The sequence below is a fragment of the Tribolium castaneum genome, chromosome 2 (assembly GCF_031307605.1).
Source record: "Tribolium castaneum strain GA2 chromosome 2, icTriCast1.1, whole genome shotgun sequence".
Taxonomy (NCBI): domain Eukaryota; kingdom Metazoa; phylum Arthropoda; class Insecta; order Coleoptera; family Tenebrionidae; genus Tribolium; species Tribolium castaneum.
Genome location: NC_087395.1, coordinates 25,604,311 through 25,626,216, shown reverse-complemented (window position 1 = coordinate 25,626,216; position 21,906 = coordinate 25,604,311). Strand labels below are relative to the sequence as shown.

The 21,906-nt window shown below is 33.0% G+C and overlaps 1 protein-coding gene across 6 annotated transcripts in view; it reads right to left on the bottom strand.

The window, feature by feature from the left end:
- Positions 1–21,906, bottom strand: part of LOC659812 (diuretic hormone receptor-like) — a 43,562-nt gene that overhangs the window by 6,191 nt on the left and 15,465 nt on the right. For 4 of the 6 annotated variants that reach the window (XM_008200125.3, XM_008200129.3, XM_064360049.1 and 1 more), the window contains exons 2-8: positions 12,070–12,392; positions 5,573–5,747; positions 5,253–5,343; positions 5,100–5,202; positions 3,712–3,792; positions 3,582–3,655; positions 2,965–3,252 (exon numbers count right to left, since the gene is read on the bottom strand). In XM_008200125.3, coding sequence (XP_008198347.1) covers positions 2,965–3,252; positions 3,582–3,655; positions 3,712–3,792; positions 5,100–5,202; positions 5,253–5,343; positions 5,573–5,747; positions 12,070–12,364 — 1,107 coding nt within the window. In that variant the 5' untranslated portion in view covers positions 12,365–12,392. Of the gene's footprint in view, positions 1–2,964; positions 3,253–3,581; positions 3,656–3,711; positions 3,793–5,099; positions 5,203–5,252; positions 5,344–5,572; positions 5,748–12,069; positions 12,393–15,342; positions 15,426–21,906 lie in introns of those variants that run through there. The other 2 variants (XM_008200126.3, NM_001174077.1) reach the window with 2 other exon arrangements.

Sequence of the window (21,906 nt, the reverse complement as noted above, 5' to 3'; positions counted from 1 at the left end):
TTAATTCTATTTTTAAATTCGGAAATTTCTGTCACAGCCGGGACAAGTTTATTGAATATTTAGCGGTCTCTTGCGCAAAATTGGAATCGCGTCATCCACAATGCACCAACTATTAAATCATGAAAACGCTGCGATCTTCGCATCTTAACGCGAATTTGCGGCTTGAGAAAAAAACACAAAATCGGGCTTCCGCTCGAGGGGAATTACTTCCTTCATTAAATTAACAAGCGCCAACAAAGGGAAGAAGTTGTCTTTATTACTCCGGCATATTTGATTCAATAACGGAGCTTTTACCTAATTTTTTTCCAACTCGGGGCTGGATTTTTAACAAAAGGGTTTAGTCCCTTTTGAACTCGCTGCAGAAGTGAATAAAACCGGGACAACTGCAAGTTTAATACTTTTTATTTACCCGGAAATTGAATAAAACGTCCGGATTCAGCCACACGTCAACACCGCGGTGCTTCTTCTCCAGCTAATTTAAACTGTTGTCTTTCCGAATTGGCCTTAGCGCGCTGTTTGCGTTTCATTAAACTTGGCCGTAATTTTGTATTAATCAAATTTGAAAAAATCGGCTTTTTAGCGTCGGTGGAGCGGAGAAAATCGTCCCTCGTTTCACCAAACAGGAGATTTCTTTCAGAATAATGAAAGGCCTTTGCAATATCCGGTCAAAGACTCGTCTCCCAAAAATTAAACAAACGCGAGCTTTGGACGAGACGAGCGGGAGCATTTTATTGCATCGGTGTGTTAAGTGGATTATAATTCGATGTCATTTGTAAGCAGTTTCTTAACGAGTTCTGTAATAGAACAGATTCCGACAAAGCACTCATACAAATTATATCCAGTCTAACTTGCTTTCTAAAGCTTAAAGTTCACTTGCATAATGTACGAATCGCAACGTTTTGAATGCTTAATTTGGTTTGTATGCGGACAAAGAAAGGGACGGAAAAACAAGACCACTGGCTAGAGAACTACGGAATTTCGAAATAATAAACAATGAGAGAGTTGAACGCGGAATGTTTACTTTGGAGAGGAAACTGTTGATGAAATTGAGTGTAGTTACGGAAGTTGCAACCGTTTTAAACGACCACAAAAGTACACACATTACGACCCATCAGATTTTCTGATGAATCTCTAATAATTTTAGCGCTTGACAGGGACGTGGCAACACCAAGTTGTTATTCCAATTATTTGTTGTTTTTTTTTGGTTTTTTAAAAGAATTATTTTATTTTTAAAATTCCAGTTTTATTTTTAAGTTTTTGTATAAATTTTTGCCTGTGCTTATAAATTTTTAATATTTTTTTGGCTTAATTAGTTGGCTTTGAAATGCAAAAATAAAATCTTTTTGAAAAACATTAGTTTTTTTAACAAGTGTAAAGCTGTTATTTTTTTAATTATTATTTAACTCTGATTTTTTAAAATGAATTGAATCCTAAATAATTAGTTCTTTATGAATGTGATTTTTTTGGTTATATAAGTGATCTCATAAGTTAGAGATTCTATAAAATAATGCGCGTTTTTAATTAAATTGGTAAAACACCATGAAAGTGTAGTAAAGTAAATTATTTCAAAACGCACGTGTTTTGTGAGCAGCAATTGTTTTTTATATTTTTTTTTGTATAATTACAATAAAGAAACTTAATATGTCACCTCAACACAAAAAAATAAGCAAAAAACCAATCAACAAAAACGATAAAACTCTCAATAACTTTTATAACTGTTTATTTTGTTTTGTCTTTTTTTGATTTTTATCAAAAAGGTAAAAATGTATACTTTAAAACACTAATCAAAAATGTCAGTTGTCATTTAAAAAAAAAATGACGTCATTACTCAAAGACGAATGATGGAAATGTAGAATTTAAAAAAATAAAATTGACCTGTTCGAGGATTTTTTTGAAAAATGACATAACAAAGAAATATATTTCGTGCGTTACTTTTGGTTCTTTGTTATTTAATGTTAAAATCCTCGTAGTAACTGAAATTGTCTGAGGTCGTATTTTTTTTTTTTGAAGAAATTCAGAAAATAATTTTAAAAAGTATCTGAAGAAAATTTTGTACAAGAATTTAAAGATGAATTAATGAATAATGTAAAAAAGCGTCCAGAATTCTGATTTAGAAACGGCTTTAGAGAAGGATCTACAAAAGAGTACAGAAGCAATAATAGAAAATAATTTGGAAAATTTTTAAACGAAGATATGGAAGAATTTTGAAAATGAGAAAAGGTAGAATGTCGAAACAGTCGTCGAAAAAATTTATAATACGTGTTTACAAATCGATTTAAGTGGATTTTAGGGAATATTACAAGGAAGTAACAATGGCTTAATTTTATTAACGTTATTTTTATCAGTGTTTGGTACAATAGTGATGTTTACCAAGCACTTTGAATTGGCAACCCTGCCGCGATATTTATGCCATGTCTCAACAGCCATAAAGACGAGATAAAGCAGAATTGTGAAAGGGGAAAGTGGTTGCAATTTTTCATTATCTGGCTTTATTCACAACACGACAAAATTCATCAGACGAATTTGAGGAAAACTGAGCCAGTTGTTGCAGTAATAATACCCGGATTGCCCGGAAATGGCTCTCCATTCCGTTTAAATGCAAGTTATTGAAATTTCACGCGCAACGAACCACGTCTATGTGATATTCTATGCCCAATAATGCCCTCAATAATGAATTAGAGCGTCCAAAGCTAATCGCCCTAATCTCACCTTCAAGCGAGTTTTTCCCGACACAAGTTACTAATTAATGATACGTTTGATCGCAAAATCAACATGTGCATCATCAAAATAAGACGCTTGAGGCGCTGCCAATTAATTACATGAGTTAATTTTTTTCCAGTTGGTAATTAGTTGGTAATGAAATTTCGCCACTTCCGATCAAACTATAATTAAAGGCCTGAAATAAGCGGGGCTTTTAATTCTGTTATCACCAATTATCACTTCTCTTCTTTAGGGGAGTCTTACCTGTGTCGAGAGAAGGACAGCGCGGACGCACTCGAAAATGATTTCCGATTTCTTATCAGGGGTTGGGGCGTAGATTGTGATAACGTAGGTGATGCCCAGCAAGGGCATAAGTACGAGGAGGGCTTTGGCCGCTTTATGATACTGTTGGGTTTCCACCGTATTGGCAGATCGCAGTTTTGTTATGAGGACCCACATTATGGCCAGCAGGAAGGCCAAATTCAGCAGGAGAACCAGCATTGTAGGCCCTTGGAAAATCCAGTCCACGTCATGACTGTTGAACCAAGTGCACTGCAAAGTTTCTCGTTGAATAAAACATTGACTTGTTTAGGCAATTTGACAAGAATGAGCAGGAAATTGAAAGGTTACTGCAGGAGTGGTAATAAGATTATTGCTCAAAGTTCCTGATTCCGACTTCGACATTTTTAGCTCGCGAGCGTCATAACTTTGAAGATTACTCCGCTTTGTAAACTTGAGATTAGAACTTGGAGTTTATAAATTACGGCGAACATGATGCCAAATTCTTGTTGGCAACGGTTGAGGCAATTTTTTGATGGCCTGTCATAAACTCTCGAAATAGTTTGCAAGAATTTAATTATTATTGAAAAAGTTGCGCTTACTGTGGCTGGGTCGCCCGCTGCCGGGATAAAGCTCTTGACAATCACCCAAACGAGGATGAAAATCATTGGCAAGCCTGGAACAAGCGAATTTTTGTTCCTGAAACAATTCATTACAACCCTCTAGACTTACCCCACCCGATGCACACATAAACCCTCAATTTATAATTCTCCCTGGTCAGTGTTTCAACGACGAGAATATAAAGATACAGGCCTGGAAAAAAAGCACTCTATTGGCTTAATAATTCACTGAGGCACAAATGTACAAGGCATGTTGTGGCTAATTTCCCCATAACTCTGTAGCGAAATCTGTTAGCACTTACCCGAGGGGAAAGGCGCGCGCTAAAAAGTGGACACCTATTCATAAACACTGATTTATTGGTAATTTTAATCAATAAATAATAAACAATATTATATTTATATTTTTTTCAATAATTAGCACTTTTACATTATGCGTTTAAAGTTTTCTAGTTAATTGCATTTCCACCCCATTTTTCGGTTAGTTGATTTATTGTACGTATTTTCATTAATTCGAAGTTTTTCTGCCGTGTTTTTCATATTTTTTCATTTTGCTATTTCTTTGTTTTTTAAAATATTTTGTTTTTTAAATCAAAGATACGTTTTCCTGTTTTACCCATTGCCTTGTTTCCTTTTTCTTTTTAGTTATTTTGTCTTTATTATTTAGAGTGTAGTAATTGGTTTCTTATTATTTTTTTCATCGTTTGTTTTTTTCTTGATAATATATTTCTGTTCGCTTTATCCTCTGTGTTAGGATTTCTGTAAACCAAGTTATTCTAAACAAACATTTTTGTGCTTTCTTGACTTTGTTTCTACCTCGGTTTTTCCTTAAAATTTCAAGTTTTACTGCTTTCTTGAAGTTACATGTTTTATTTTTTGCTTTGCATATTATATTTGGTCATCTTTTTTTATTCTAGGTTTTGTTGTTCTCTTGACATTTTTGTGTTTAAGTTGATCTTTCTTTGGAATTCCTTCGAAGTTTTGAATTTATTTTCATTCTTAATAGTAATAATCGTCTGTTTTTCTTTGTTCTTTTTTGGAGTATATTGTTTTTTTGTTTTCGTTCTTCTGTCTCTTCTATTTGTTGTTTTTTTGTTTGCTTTTTCTGTTTTAAATTGTTTTTACGTTGTTTTTGTTTTGGTTTTTATATGTTTTTTATTATATCCTAAATTGTATCTGTTTTTGTTTATCGTCTGTTTTTCGATTCTATATTTTCTCTTTTATTGTGTACACAAAATTGCTACATTTTGACATTAATATTTCCAAATGAGAATGACGTTATTTTTAGTTTTTTTAAACGGCAATTAACATTCTTACTGCTTTTGATAGTGCTTTATTATTCTAATGAATAAAAAAAATTCAATATCAAAACAATTTTTTTACTGAAGGCTACTAAGTAATTTCGTGAAAATCTGTCCGTGGAAAAATAAAAAAAAACAGTTTATTGTTTGTTATTCGACCGTATTGTTTGTAATTAAAATTGTTAATTTTTTTGACACTTACCCTCAACAAACATCCAAAAAAACGTGGAAATGTGGAAGTAATGTAGCAGTGTGATGACGAATATGCAAGCTATGGAGGCTCCAGTGCCCCCTTTGGAGCCCAGCTGCGGAATTATTTATCACAAGGGGTTAACTAGGGTGGTTTTGTACTTACAACCGTCAGGGTCAGAATCCACATTATGTACATTAACATGTAAGACCACATGAGATTCATGTGAATTCGGTTTCTCAAGCAGCGCAGCTCTCTGCAAATTAAGGGCGGAAATTAAGGGCTGTTTTCGATTTATGACCAGAAGGGAACATTTTCAATATGAAAATTTATTCAACAACCCCAAATCAATTCGAGCATTTTTAACTGGTAAACCTCCAGTGTGTACAACCCGAATTAATCACCGAAATTAAAAATACATTAATAATGATTACAACTCGCCCACTTTTTTATTTTAAACAAGCTGAAAGTTTTTTTACACTTACTTGAAATATGTGAAAATTCCCAAAGCTATCGACAGTGTAATTAAACTTAAAACGTATCCGACGAAATAAATCGTGGCTTGGGTTTCGACGTCGGGGATAAGAATGATTTCGGTGCATTTGGAATAATCGGCTTTCGTCCATGTCCCATTAGCGAGGCAAACTCTTGTGGCATTCTCTGCAAAAAAATACAATTATCGAACGCAATATTTGCTTTCAATCACGCTTGTTTGTGGCAATATTGTACAAACACGACATATTAAATCATAATTTATCAATTAGAGAGAGTTGGCAACGAACGACTCAATTTCGGCCAAAGTTGTTATTATGTTATTTGAGCCGAAATTTACGCAGAAAAATGAGAGATAAGAGATTAGATGGGGTATAAGTGGATGTAGCAAATATCTGGAGGAAACACAGAACCGTAAAAATTTATCTTGGAGTGGTGGTAAAAGGACGCAGAGTTTACAAGCGATAAGAAACTGTGTCAGAGGATTATTTTTATTAAATCGGGTGAGGAAATGGCAGGAAATATGCGGAAAGGTGAGAGGATAATGCCGGAGAGATGTGCGTGTTCCAGGCAAAAGCAGGGAACCAAGAGTGTTTTGACTCATTCATTTTCGTTAAAATTGTAATTATTATAAAATAATAAAAATAAAATAGTTTTTAAATGGCAAAATAAAACGCAACGTTATCCCGGCGCATCCACCATTTTTAACAAGTAAGGTTTGCCGCAACAATCTTAAACAAATACTTACAGTTTTTGTTTCATTTATTTTAGTTCGGCTTTTTATTTTACTTCAGAAGCGCTCTTTAAATGCGAACAGAAAATTCCATCACTTGGAGAAATAAATAATCGCAGCAAATCGCATAATCCGTTATAAGAGCCGTTAAAAATGGCATTTCTTTGGCGCGAAAGCTCGCCAAGTGTTGTTAACAATCCTTATTAATTTTTTGTAGAAAAAAATTACCATATAATCCCGCACTATCCTCTCTGGCGCTGCCATTAATCACCTTTAAAGAAAATTAATTTGAATAATGCTCCACAAAAAGCTCTCGTATTTATCTTTGAAAATCCTCGTTGAAATATTTTCTTATCATCGCGCTAGCATTTATACATTGTGTCACTATTTAAAGCAGTTCCGGAAATATGCCATAATGAAACTCGCCGGTTGGCATATTAAAAAATCACGCTTTATTGTCGAGAATAAAACAGGACATTTCCAGCACGAATTTGCCGCTTCCGGCGAATTTTCATCAACGCGATGCTCTTTCAAGATTCCGGTATTTGTCCAGTTTTGCATTCGAAATCAAAAAACTCAACGGACAGGTCCTGATTCCAACCCTTGTTACCTGTCAAGTATTGAGAAAAGCCATCGCATTGTTCCCAACTGTATTTTAGAAATGGTGGATGCGCCGGGAAAGTTTAGTTCCAGTTTTTAAAAACCGAAACTTTGTGAGAATATGATTCGATTTGGGTCATTTCAAAACCATTCTCCTCACGTCCGCAGAACTTTTGCCCGTTTCCAATGCAATTTGTTTATAATCCACCACTTGACACAAGCAACATTTCCTTGCTCCAAGGAAAAAACTGTTTACATCGAATAAACCAATTGGTACAATTTCGCTCCTTGATTACCAATTTGTTCAATCAATAGTGTGGTGCAATTTTCTTCAATCAGTTCCTAGACTTCTCTGCAGTCTTTGATGTGCAATTTGTAATTTAAATCGTGACCTCGACAAGGAAAATTATCGATTTTCTAATCAATTGTTACGCTAAAACCTGTTGCTTCCTAAAATTGAGCTGTTTTCTTTGTATGATTCACGGCAAGTTGGGCAAAGTTACCGGAACCTAACACAATAAACCGAACAACTAAGCAAAAATAATTCCAATTGTTGCCGCAAGTAAACAACTGCCATGACGTTTTCTTATTTTCAATAAATGAATAAATTTGCATGATTTTTTAAGGCTGCCAAGCCGGCAATAATGGAAGAAATCGATTCAATTATGCGCATTTTCCCTATTCAATATTTATTAATTCGGCTATTTCACCGGCGCATCCACCATTTTAATCACCTCTGAATATTTTACACTTTTGTCGGGAAAAAGTTACGTGTATTTATGTGTTGAACTGCATTTAAAATTGTTGCTTGAATGCATTATAATACATTAAATGCGAATTAATGCAAGTCTTGTTTATTTTGTTTACTAGGTCGTTGATTCAATCACGGTTTGGTTACAAAAATCAATAAAATGTCTAAATTTTGCGAAATTGCAAATAAATCATTCGTGTTATTACATTTGCAGCACTCTGGCCACAAACATCAACAGCCATACATTTCGAAGATCTGACGTAAATAATGAGTGCATTAAATCTATTCACTGTAGAACAGGGCCGGCTCGACCAATTTTCGGACCCTTTTTATATAAAACTAAACCAAAAATAACTAAAACTAACTAGAGTAGGCTTGACAACAATTTGAAAAACCAACATTATTGTTTTATTACTTTTTTTATGCAAGCTGAGCGTAATAGAAAAAAAAATAAATATAATAAAATTCTAATAACTTATATCATGATTTAGGTAAATTTCGGTTAAAAAACTCACAAAAAAACTAAATTCTTACTTAAAAGTATATTTGAGAGTTAAAAAAGGTCACTTTTGTGTTTCTAAAAAATAATTGTATTTTTAAATCAAAAAATTTTAGAAAAATGCCAAAATAGAACCGTTTTGTCTCAAAAAAAATTTTAGTTTTCCCGGCGCATCCACCATTTATCTTATTTCGTAATATGTTAATTTTTATCTCTTGTGAAAGCATTTTTTTTTGGATTTCTTACAACTATGTAATTATTATTTCACTAATTGATATAAAAGACCAAAATGTTTTGTATAATTGTTTGTTACAAGAAATTTGAAGTGCAATTTCACTTGTATTTTACACTCGGTTTCTCGGTTGCCAGATCTTTTGCAATACTTGTCTTAACTAAATAATTGCTCAAAATGTGAATTTAATGCTGAATTTTGACGTTGCAGCATTACATTTTTTTCCTACAACCGAAAAAAATTGGTTGATCATTAATTCCGGGCCCGGATCTCATTTTGCAATATCCGGTCCTGAGGTAGCCAATCAATACCGCTATTTAAATCACGAAATTTGCATAAAATGCCTGTGTCTAATCCTTCTTTTTGTAGGTCCAGCCCACAGCAAAATTTTTATTGAATTAATCTGAATAAATAACAAGTGGTTTTAAAATACACCGTGGCGTAATGGCGTTCATTACCCGTGCGGTTGTCAAATTTCCTGTTATTCGCTTTTGCATCACAGATCGCGGAAATCCTGCTTGAAATATTAATCGCGCTAAAGAGCTGCAGTATGCAATATAATTTATACATTTCCTGCCCCAGTCTTTGTTGTGCGCTAGAGGCACAAGCAAATTACATATTTATAATAGCCTCGAATCCATTTTTCAATTTAAAAATCCCGGAAATTAAGTTTTCTCTTCAAGAAACTTTCGTCATAGATCAGTTTTATCTAGTCGCTTATTTCCCCACGGTGCCACTGTGAAACTTTTTCTTAATAGTTTTTCCTAAAAACAAATTTAATTCCTGCGTCTTGCTTGCTTGGAATTCACTTGGCCGTGCTTTTTCAACAAGATACACAATTTCCCAATAAAAACGTTATTTCAGCTCTTCTTCCTTCGGCTCGACATTCCGGGGAAATTGCGCCAATCAGACGCTCATAACACAAAAGGTGATTCGGAGCTATTTCGCACAAGAGCGAAAAAATTTGCAATTTCTGAGGCGCTGACGCCAAGTGCACACCAATTTTTTAACGCTTACGATTGCGGCTAATGGGCGGAAATTGCACCCAATGGCACAAGCCACGAAGAGGCAATTACGAGATAAATGCGAGAAAAAGTGAGAAGAAAAAAATTGTATTCATCGCATGCCATGATTATTAATTATTGAAAAATAACTAAAATTGAATTTCTTTAGAGGGTGTAAGGATCCGCTATAAAGGGATTTTTTTGAAAATCAGTCTTTTTGTAAAAATTGAGCGCTTATTTTTAATGTTTTGCGAAAAAGGTTTTGGAGTAAATGCGCATTAATTGAAAAAGTGTTGGATTTTTGAGTGAAATCGAATCGAACAGCAGTCGTCTCGCATTAATTTTATTATCGCAGTTTAAAATAGCACAAAATGCATCCAGAATTCAATTTGCTCGAGTTACAGATAACAACAATTCAATTGACGGCATTTTAGAGCATGACAAAGGCGCCGTCTATTTTAATTTCGATTTTAATGCAGTCATAAATTGAATTTGTTGTTTTTTTGGGCGTAATCACCGTTATTGGAAGCAATAAATTTGCCTCCGATTCAAAAACTATCGATATGGTTGCAGATGTCCGTAGCAAAAATTGCAGCACTTGTCGTTTGCACGGTGATTTATTGTTGAAACCGAACTTATCTCATTCCTCGAGCGTAAATTATGCCACTGAAAGACAGGACGAGTATTCGGGTCATAAACACAAAGCCGTGCAACTTTGCACGAGATGGTTACGTAATAATTAACTCTCGCTCGAAATTGCAAATAAATAAATCCGGGAGAAGAGGCCCTGACGGGCTCGTAAAATGGCCAAAATTGGACCCAGAAGCGAATTTTTACAAGGAACAAAACGGCGATTTGCGCGCTGTGCTAATGCAACCGTTGAACCGAATTAAGACGCGAAAAGTTTTACTTTTAATGAAGTTGCCGAAGGCATGGAGAAATCATTTGCGATGGAGGTAGAGGAGGTTTTGTCTGCCAGCTGTCACGGTGAGGGAATATTCAATTTGTCATCGTTCATTTGGAATTTCGGAGCGAAATATTGTATTAAGAGGAAGCTGCGGATTGTTGCGGTCTAATCTCAATACGTATCAGAAGACGAAACACAAAAACAAATACACAATTACAAACATCAAAAAAGAAGCTTCAATTTAATCCAATTTTCAGCAAATATTTTTACATTATTTTTTACGTACTTTCGTAAACAGTTTATCTCGAAGATTAATTAATGTTAAATTAAATCTAAATAAAGTGATTCAAGATTTTAAAAGAGAAAACACATGGAATCTGATTAAAGGTTTAGGAATTTAACTTTAGAAAATCAAAAAATTACAGGCTGTTCTTGAAACATTCCGCAGGAATAAAATTTTACAAAGAAAATTTAAAAAGTTTGATTTTTTTAATTTTGACTCAAATATTCAGCATTATATCAAATTTTTCTCATTTTACCACAGGTCAATTTTATTTTTTTTATTGTAACATTTTAACACCATTATTACATTTCTGATATCTCTTGCCTTTTATCCCTTTTAAGCTTATTCTGGTCAGATCGCCTATGTGTGGCAATTGTCACAAAAAACGTATGTCTCGGTTAACATTACAAAACAATGACAGATGACAGCTGTCAGTAATGTCAGTGTCAGGCCAAAAATTCACACGTTCAACTGAGCTTGCAGAGTAAATTCTTGAACGTCTGCATACAATTATCATGATTTTCAATGTGATTTTCATCAAAAACTCCTAAATGCAAAAATAAGACAACATTTAAACAGTTGACGGCAAACCATATGAACTTATCACGCAACTAACGTTCATGCTAGAAAGAGAAAACCACAGCAAACCACGACCAGAAGAATTACTGAACACTTGTTAATTTCAAGCAGCAATTTAAAAGAATATTTAGATTCAACGTTAATTTTTTTTTATGAAATAGAACAAAACACATAAAAAAATAATGCGTTTTGTTGGTTTTGAATTTTTTGGAATTAAAAACTATGTTTTTATTTCACCTGCTGTAGGAATTATTGAGAAAGTTTAAGTTTTGTCAAAAAAATATACTGTTTGTTTGATATTTTTTGGCGTAAAGCAACCACTGTTGATTATTTTTATTTGTATGTTGGTAAATAATAATTCAGTGAGCTATACATAGCAGCGAAGCAAACAGGACGCATTTCAACACGTTGGTAATCTTAAGGCAATATTGAAACTGTAAAAAAATTCTGAAACTATAATTAACGACAAACATTGCGAGTTAATATTGAAGAAAGGATATACACTTTTTATCTCTTCTATTTACTCGAACGCAGCTACAATGGAATTGTTGCGTTTCCCTGTAGTAAACTATGTTACGTACTAATTAACAGAAATTTTCATGAAACATTTTTTCTCTAATTGGAATGCCAGATTTGTTTACACTGTATTTAAGCCGGAAGCCATTACGCAATTTATTAATTTTCCAATTTGCAACAAAAATGTATTATTTAGTTTCATTCCTGTCCAAATAAAAATATTTTTGTTTACGTTGGGCTTTTAATATGAGATTTGGGTTTAATAAAAATCGCACAATTTCTTGAATTCGCGCTCACTCCAAGCGTATCTGTTTCGCAAGGGAGCTAAAATTACACCCTTCTCAAGCCCATCACAATCCCGGTATAATTACAAGGAATTTCCTTACGTGTGTCGTCGTATCTGATGTTCATCAATTCGGCGAAGCACTTGACATAGGTCGTCTCGTTGATGGGCGTGGGCGGCCAGCACAGCAGCCCATCGGTGGTGACGGGGCAAAACCCATCTGGGTGGGTTTCTGCGAGGGCTGTGGTCCTGTTGGTATAGAGGCTGGTGCAGTGTTGTAAGGTGATGTTGAGTCGGATCTTGATGTCCTCTGTTTCGTTGAGGACATTCTCGGAACTGGGCCACAAGTCGGCGTCGACGGGCTCCGGCTCCTGGGGGAGAGGTTCGGACCAACTCATTGTTGATGATGCATTTTGACACTCGAATCTGCGAAACACAATTGAGGTGGATTCGAGCGAAGATTTTCTTTATCAGTTTGTTTGCACGGGTGATATATGGTTTTATTGTTTTGGGTAAATATGCGGTGGCAACGTGATAAGTCGTTTTGCGCTTTGGAGAAGAGGAGAGTTGCACGAATTGGCGAAAATCTTTTATTCGGAATTGATTGAAAATGGAAAAATCGAAGGGAAAACGTGTTTTTAAAAATTCTAAAAAACCTACTAGAGGATTTTTTCTCGAATAGTAAATAAATTTTCATGAAAGGGAGAGAAGATACTTTTCTCTACTGTTATACATATGACTTTTTTTGACAGCTTCATCTGAAAATATCATTCCCACTTTTCAAATATTCCATGAATAAAAATGCAAAGACAATTTTAAACAAATACTTTTAAGAGGTTCTTAAAAGTTAGTAATTTTTTTCATTTTCAGCGCAAAAAAGAGTGCAAAGTTGTTCTATTTTCGAACCGCTTCAGTGTATTTTTGCCTGAAATTTGCATTTTTATTAGAAAATTAACCCAATTAGTGATTTTTTGCTAAAGAATATTTAATAAAATGTTTTTATGGTTAACAAAATGGTTTCCTATTGATTGCCCTGAAGAAACCCCAAAAAAGGTGTCGAAACGTGGACCGTACATTAATTACTAAAATAAATTTGTCTGCCTTCTCAATAATTAATCACGCCTTAATTTAACAAAATAATGTTAAAATTTCTATATAAAAAATCTAGAACTAATGGAGCAACGTTTAATGCGCAGAAATAACAACATTCTTGGATAATTTGTGACTTATTTTTGACGAAATTTTACGAAATAATTGAATTTTTAGGTGTAGGATCTCTAGAAAAATGAGAAAATAACACAATTTCCAACACAATTCGGCGATTTTTGGCTTTATTGGTGTTTAAATCACTCAAAAAGTGACAATTTTTTGTATTTTTGAAACAAATTTAGTGAATTTTCAGCTTATTTAAACCTGGAAGAGTTAAAAAATTGACCAGTTTTGTAATTTTTTAGTCTATTTTTAAGTAAATTTTTAGACATTAACATTTATTATTAAATAAAATTAAAAAAATCAAAATTATTTAATAAACCCTGTTCTGACTAAACAAGTTTTTAAGTATTATTTTTAAAATTTTTAATTAAATGTGATATTAAAACTATTTGTCCTGCTTTTCCGAGGATATTGCGGTTTTGTGGAGAATTTTGTGCATTACAGGAGAGAGAAATTAACATTTTACTTAGAAATTCTTCAAATGCTTGATAATATTTGAGCAAATTATACCATTTTTTTAAACAATGGTAGTTTTTTTAGACAATTTTAACATAGTTTCGTAGAAATTGACGCTTTTTAGTTTTGGAAGAGAAGAAAATATTCATGAATTTGAGAAATTCTTGGCAAAAATGATAGATTTCACAGGGAAATGTTTGGAAATAGTTAAAAAAAAGCAATTAAAAGTAAGGGAATTGTTTTTAAGAATCAATTTATAAAATGTAAGAACTTTAATTTATAAAAAAAATTATGGCTTGTAGCACTTTTTTTATACAAAATTGTATCATTTTCGACTCAATTTGATTATTATAAGTCATTATTACAAAAATGACAAAAACTATTTTTGACTCAGCTCTCAGCTCAAATTTTTAGCTTGGTTGTTTAGACGCACTACAGGTGACAACATTGCTCGTATTTGTAATTTATTTAAATAAATTGAATCCCACTAAAAATCAGCGTTTTTTTGTTTTTTTTAGTCATTAAAAGGAAACATAAAAATTATATGATAAATTCAGTTCTGAGTAAAAAAATTTGAAGTGTCTTTTGGCTTTTTAATATTTGTCTTTGCATTTTTCACAATTAAAAGTTCCGGTACTTTTCAACATTCTCCTTTAGTTGTAAACAAGATATGAATTTTTGAAAGCTCATTAGTAATTCCGCCTCAGCCCGTCCCTGCTGCTAACATTAACAGACTTGAACTTGCGCTAATTACCGGAAAATCTATTATTAAAACAGTTGAAGTTTAATTTAAATGTAACTTTCAACATACAAAGGTTAATTGGAATAAAAGTTAATGGTTTACAGTGTCTGACTATTGCAATTTCACATGTGGAAGATCCTCTTTATTTTTAGATGCATGACTGCATCTGCGAACGTATAATAAATAAAATTAATAATATTCCAAGTGCTGTTTATATTATTAGACCGAGATAAATTATTTCTTTGATAAGCGCTTACGATTTCCTGCAATAACTCGTACACAAAGCAACAAATTTTTCGCCATAAAACAACTGATTAATTCACTGTCTGTTTTTAAATAGGGCTTGTGCTTGTACAGGTGTTAACGTTTCACAATTCAAATTCAGAAATAACATTTCAAAAGGAGCAATTTCGTCTGAATAAACTGTGGAAAAAATTGTTAACAACGAAAGTAGAAGAATTGCGAAACGGATTTTATGGACTCGTGGCCGTAAAATCAATCATTTCCAACCATTTGTTTGTTTTTAAACCGCCAAAAACAAACTCGAAGATGAAATAATACACAGAGCTCTAGTAATAAATAAATCTCGGTTTTAGTTTTCGTCCCTCGACTCACTCTAATCCTCTTTTGTAATCCGGTAATGAATTTAAAATCTCTCAGCGGCCTAGTTTAAATTCTTTTTTCATTAAAAAACTTTCGGGTTGACAATCTGCTACCGCGCATTTATCTGTGGCGGACAACGTTGTTTCATTATTACATTAAATGAACGTCTTTCGTGAAATGCGCATCCTACTCAAGTTTTTATTTATGGGACGAAAACGGTTCCGTGAGCGCTTAAAATATATCTTCCAGGATAAAAGATTTCCTGCTTCGAGCTTTCAGTTTTGCTTAATGGCAGCTGGGTAAAATATTTATGGATTTGTGTGCTCTTGAGCGAACTAATCAACATAACAACAATTTTGTTACCTCAACACTGCAGTTCTAGCCAACTAAACTCGTCTTTCAGTAAAAATAGACTGACAAAGGCTTTATGCGATTAGACTGGAATCACTTAGCTAATGAACAATTAGAGATAAGAATATTTGCGTTAATTAGTGTTTTCCCAGCACAAACATGCGGTTAATAATAACACTGATTGATTTAAGTTGAGTGTTTTGGCTTCACTATTGGGTTTTTCAGCGAGTTAAGCTGCCCCGTTCGCCGAAAAACCCTGAAAGCACAAGTTGTTGATTCAATCACAGTTTCATAGTGGCTGAAAGTTCCACGTTTGCGTGCCGGTAAACTTTGACATAAATATTTAAGAGTGTTCAAAACTGTCGATTGTTTTGCATATTGTAGAAATTAACAAAGTAGGCGTGGTTAGAAGGAAAAAATTTGCTGAATTCTAAATATAGTCAGGTTGGGGATTTCTTCGTATCAGTGTATCATTTGTAATTTGGGGGAGTTCTGTCCGAAATAAATGCCGGCTTTTTCAGCTAGAATCAATGTTGCGTCTTCAAAGAAACTCAATTTCATTTTCTAAGCAAGTTGTTGAATATTTACGAGCTGCTTTGGCTACTTGGTCCGGTTTTTGCGACTGCAAAGGTCGGCAAAAACCAAATTGAATTTTGCCAAAACAGTTGTTGAAACGCTTCACCTGTTGTTAATTATTTGCCATTTTCGTGCGAATAAAATTGGAATCCGTTCCGAGGCAATTAACAAAATTGTGACGATATGCACCGTCTGGGCAATAATTAGCCTCGAGATCTCGTTAGAGTTGATTAAATCTCTGGTGATTTCGCTCTTAAGCGAAACAAGCCAACTTTGTGTCGGCGACCAGACTCGATTTTCTCTGCTAAAATCATAATCCGCAACTTTTCGGTGATGTAAAGTTTGGATGATTTTAATCGACACCGCGCAGACACTTGATTTAATTAGCATTTTATTGTTGCTTCAGTTAAAGCGAATCGTCTGGCGATAATTATGACGAATGCCACTTTTACGAGCCAGATAAAGCTTTCTCCCTAATTAATTAACTCCAACCTTTCGAACAAACAAATCGGCCAATCTCGTATAAAAATGAAACGATATGATAATACAGACGTTCCAGATATGCGATAAAATTTTATTGAAGCCTCGTTTACCATAAAACGCCTCTTTTCGTTCGGATAAATCGACATTACGCAACACTAGGTTGCGAATTTTAATAACGTTTCAAACCCCGAGATTAGCGATTTTATTTCCATTAATTCCACAGTTGATGGATATTTTATTAAGGCCCTTTTGGCAACCGAATCGTCTTCGCTAATTGCTTAATTAACGACAAATTTGCGTGGGTTGGCGCTGAGTTATACGGCATGTTGTAAACATCAAGCCTTCAAATCAAAATTTTTGAGGATGTAGTACTTGGATTTATGAAATAAATTACTCTTTTCTGAATCTCGTGTTTTTCAAGACTATTCAAGAGTTAAGGAAAATAGTTTTATGTTGGGGTGGTAAAGGGACTGCATCTACAATTTTAAAAATTTATAGAGAAAAATCATAAAATTTTTGCTTAATTGGAATATGAAGGTTATTTTGATCTGGAATTGCTTTCATTGTAGAAAAAATTACTGACTCTGTGTGTTTAAAATTCTTTATAAAATTGTTACTAGAAAATTACGTTTATTTTAATTATTAATTTTTATTTTTCACGTGATTTTTAGCACAAAAAAACATTTAAACATTGAAATTCTAGGAAGGAAGTATAGAAAAGAAGTATAAAAAAATCAAGAATTACTAGCAGACGCTAAGTTCTGTGCTACTATCAGTTTTTGAAATATAGTATTTTTTTTGGTGGTTCACTCTGTATCTAGTAAAATTAAGACTTAAGATCTGGAAAATCAAAAACACGAATTTCAAAATTTGTCATTCTTTGAATTTTGTTGTTTTGTATAAACTTAAACAATTTCAAAACCTGGGAAACATGAATAAATCAATTTTGAAAACATGGAAAATTTTAACATTTAAGAAAGTGGAAAATTCAGTTTAAGAGCCAAAAAGTCAAAAAATTGGTTATAATAATTATTGCAGTTTTAAAAGTCATCAGTTCCTATTTTTTTAATTTTGGATATTTTTCTGTAACGAACTAAGGTTTTTAAAAAATGTTGACAAAATCACAAAATAAAAATTTGGTCTTGCTTTCAAAAATTTGAAATCTGGAACTTCTAATCGATCTGATCTGAAAAGCTTAAAGAAAATCTGACTCCAAAAGCTTGTAAAACTTGAAAAAATTTTGTCTTACAATGTGATAAACTCCAAAAATCTTGACTGAACTGGCTTTAAAAACCTGTTATGTAATTGTAGTTGACGTGAAAAGAACTCGACTAATTTGGTTTTTAAAAATTCGAAGTTTGGAAAGTGCAAAATTATAAATGCTGTCTTAAAAACCTGAAAAACTCAAATAAATTAACTTCGAAAACCTGAAAAATTTTCACAAAATTAAGCTTCAACATCTGAAAAAACTAAAAGTTTAAATTGAAGTGATTTTTACGTAGTTTATTTTTTACATTTTTTATAGTAATTATGGACTAAACAAAAATTTGTTGCTTTTGGATGTAAAGTTCATATAAAATGTGAGGTTTTTGAACGTTTTTTGACAAAATTTTATAAAATAAATCAATACATTTTTGATAATATTTTGCAAAACATTTGTGTTTTTGGCTGATAAAGTGCTGAAACTGTTTGAAAATGGAAAAAAATGCCTTTTTTTAAACCAATTGTTTTTTTTTTTGATTTTGAATTTTGCGAAATTGGTGAGTTTTTGACCAAAAAATGCAAAGTTCAAGTTAAAATTCAAAAGTTGAGTTTATCTAGTAGCACTTTTTGTAGCTTAGTAGTTTATTTTTTAAATTATGTCTATAATAATTTTCGCATAACTAGGAATAAATTTAGAAATCATTAATATCTAATCCTTTATCCTTATTTTTCTAAATTATTACACATTTTTCTAAGTTGTGAAAACGAATATGTTTTTCAGTTTTTTGTGTTAGTATTGCTTTATTTCAAAACCAAGCTTGACATTTTCCGTAGAAAAAGCGTCAAAGTCTGGCATTTATCCTGAAATTATTTGCGAGCATTTCTCACTTCAATTTCGTGAAAGAGAGCAACCGACCAACAAAACAGCCAGATAGAGCAAGCTTGTAAATATTGAACTCAATTTCATCTGAAACTAGAAAAAGCTGGCATTTATTTCGCCTAAAATTCGTCCAAATTACAAGTGATGGTGATGCACGGCCATAAAGCTCCGTCCTGATTTAATGCGTCAGAATCCTAGATCTAAACAAAACCTAACAGCATTATCTCCACTCCATTTTATCCGCCTGTTTCTCCCAATTTCGAAAAACGAGATACTAGAAAACAGATGTGAGAAAATTTTACACCGCCCAGCTGCTATTGTGTGTTTGCTTTAAAATCTCTCTGCACAATAGATAAACAAGCTCGTTCGCAGAACGTCATTAAAAATAATACGGATTTTTATCGAAAATCAAAAGGATACGTTATTTAAAGAAGCCTCGCTTTGTTGCCGACAATAAGAAATTTAATGCTGCGAGTTTATAGACGTACAAAGATGTGTACTTAGCGTATAAATAAATTAGATTCGTTATTCCTGAAACATGAGCTTTATTATCTACACGAAGAGCGTAAAATTTGGCCGAATAATTGCGTTTTATTCAAGCAAAACTAATAAATTTGCTCTTTTAGCCAATTTCTCGTCTCGGTGTGTTTTTCTTTGGCAAAAATAATATTTTGTCGTGAAACTCCGTTTTAATCCTTGAAAAACTAAATATCACTGTCATTCGCAGACAATGAACTCGGAGACAAGTTAATTCGGAAACAGCCAGGACATGAGAACTCGGACAGGTGTCCTCCCAAGGGCCGGGAAAAAAATAAACGGTTCTAATCGATCGCAACGCTTTAATTATCGAATAAACAAATTACGGTAAAAGTCGCGTCTATCAATCACGAAACTTGGTCGTCCTTATCTCTGCTGGACAAATATTTGGCGCAAAAGCTCCTCTGTTTACCGATTGCTGGTTTTCGACAGTAAATCCATAACGCAACGGATGTCTAAGTCATTAAAAACGCGCGACGATAAACCAATAAAGACGACTCCACCGTTTATAATCACTAGAGGTAATTTTAGACACATTTTTCTATTGGTTCCTACTACAGAAAAAATAAAAACATACCTTTTATTGCAATGAATTCCTTACAAACAACACGAACTACATTTTGTCAAAAAAAATAAAAAATTACTAAGACCAGATTCTGTAGATCCAAGTGACTGGATGAGTGAGAAATTGTGTGTTAGGAAAGTTTCCTAAAGCCGGTCTCTCAAATAATCGCAGTGAATTATTGGGACCCGGAATGGAATTAAATATCCGAGTTAAGTTGTGATTTATTCGGGGAGATAAATACAGGGGTGTCAACTGCATCGTAATCCGAGTAAAATTATGAAATGTGTTGAATTAGTCGCGAGTTGGTTGTTTTATTTAAAAAATAAATCAAATCATTTTCTTAACCGAGTGTTGAAAAATTTATTCATAATTATTTTGGCGAGTTGGTTTAATCGGGTTGGGGATTATTGTCCAATTTTTTGCCTACCGTCCGTACAATCCAATTTGAAACTAAATTAAAAACTCAAAGCTTTTATTTTATTCAAAGAACAAACACGTTCAAAGTCGTATTAATGTTGATTCAACCTGTCGCTATTTATTAAGTACACAGATATCTTTCTTATATTTGTATATCCGCCTGTGTTTCAATTACGCATCACTAATTTACGTGACTTTTGTGTTTAATAAAATTACACGTTGGATGTATTTACATACTGAAATTGCTCCGAAATCCAAAATATGTGTTCGGCAAACACAACGACGTTTTATTCGGTTTGATTGCCGGTATTTGCATAAATCGCTGAAACTGTAGGTACGGATTTTTCCTCTAAAGTAATTTGAGATACAAAGTGTGGAATTTTTTCTTATTGAAACTTTACACAATTTACATTCGAAATAATGGCCTCAGGCGTGTTTATTTTTCTCGGGTGTACTCACTTGAGCAAAGTTTTAATTGCATTAAACTAAATATGATGCGATTTTGAAAACTTAAAGTCCTAAAGGAAATCGACTTGTTCTAGCGCATTCTTCAGTTCATTTTACGAACTATTCAATATTTTTACATTTCCTTTATTTTTGTTTAAAGTTTACACAGGACACAAAACAATTTATTTAAACCTCGTTTTAATAGTTTTATGAAATTTTATATGCTTTTACAGCCACTAGAGTTGTTGGAAGTCCAAAAAACTCAATAACTAAAAGTCGTAGAGCATTGCGGTTTGTTCTATTGAATTCTACGGCTCATTTTACATATTATATCAATTTTTCACAAGAATTAAAAATTTAAAATTTTTTACCTAAATTTAGGGTAGCCATTTGTCATAGTGGAAAATTATATTCAACAAAAAAATTCATAACTCAAAAACTAAAAGTCGTAGAGCAATGCGGTTTCTTCTATTAAATTCAGCGGCTCATTTTCTGTATTATACGAACTTTTCATGAGATTTAAAAATTTGATTTTTTTTGCTAAAATTTCCTGAGTAATAACACTTATCTTCAAGAAAGTGAAAAAATTATTTTTTTTTAAATTTCGTTCTATCATATTTTTTAGTATTTATATATGTCTTTACAACTCTCTAGAGTTGTTAAAAGTCCAAAAAAAGTCCATATGTTCGATTTTTTGATGTTTGATTTTTTCAATTTTCGTCGCAATTTTTGTCAATTTTGGGTACCCGGAACATTTGTTGAGCTATAGCTCCGGAACTATCAGAGATAACCCCATGAAGTGTATTATCGTTGGAATGCTCTTTGAATTATCTATTTTTTTCAAAAAAAATTATTGTTCTCCGACTAATAGTTTTTGAGCAAATTGCAGATAAATGCAAAAATTGGTAAAATTTTAAAAAATTTATAACTAAAAAACTATTGGGAATTTGGCAATTTTTTCGATGCCAATCGATTCCCCGGATCATTTTACATAGGTGAGGATCAAAACAGTTCCACTTTTTCAAATAGTTTAGTCGTAATTGGGAAAATAAAAAAAATTAAAAAAAAGTTAACACCCCCCCCTACAAAATGGTCAATTTTAAAAGTGTCTCAGAATCAAATAAAACCTATTCTATCTTATAGATTTTGATGTGCTCTTTACGATGGAACAAACCGTTTTCTTCTAGCTCTTTTAGTTTGGCCGTAATCGGCGTTTGAAAATTGAAAATTTTTTTGCGAGATATCGCCTTGAGTCCTATGCCGTTTTGTAGAGTTTTTTATTCCGGTTGTCCTCAATTTTTCCGTTTCTCGATAACTCTAATAGTTTCGCCGTAATTGGCGGTTGAAAATTGAAAAAAAGTGAAAATGGAAACCTTTTTTTGCGTTTTTCTCGGAAACTGTAAGACTTAGAGCAACGAACAAAAAACCATCTGATAGCGCTTAATTTTCTCTATTTTTTCGATTAAAC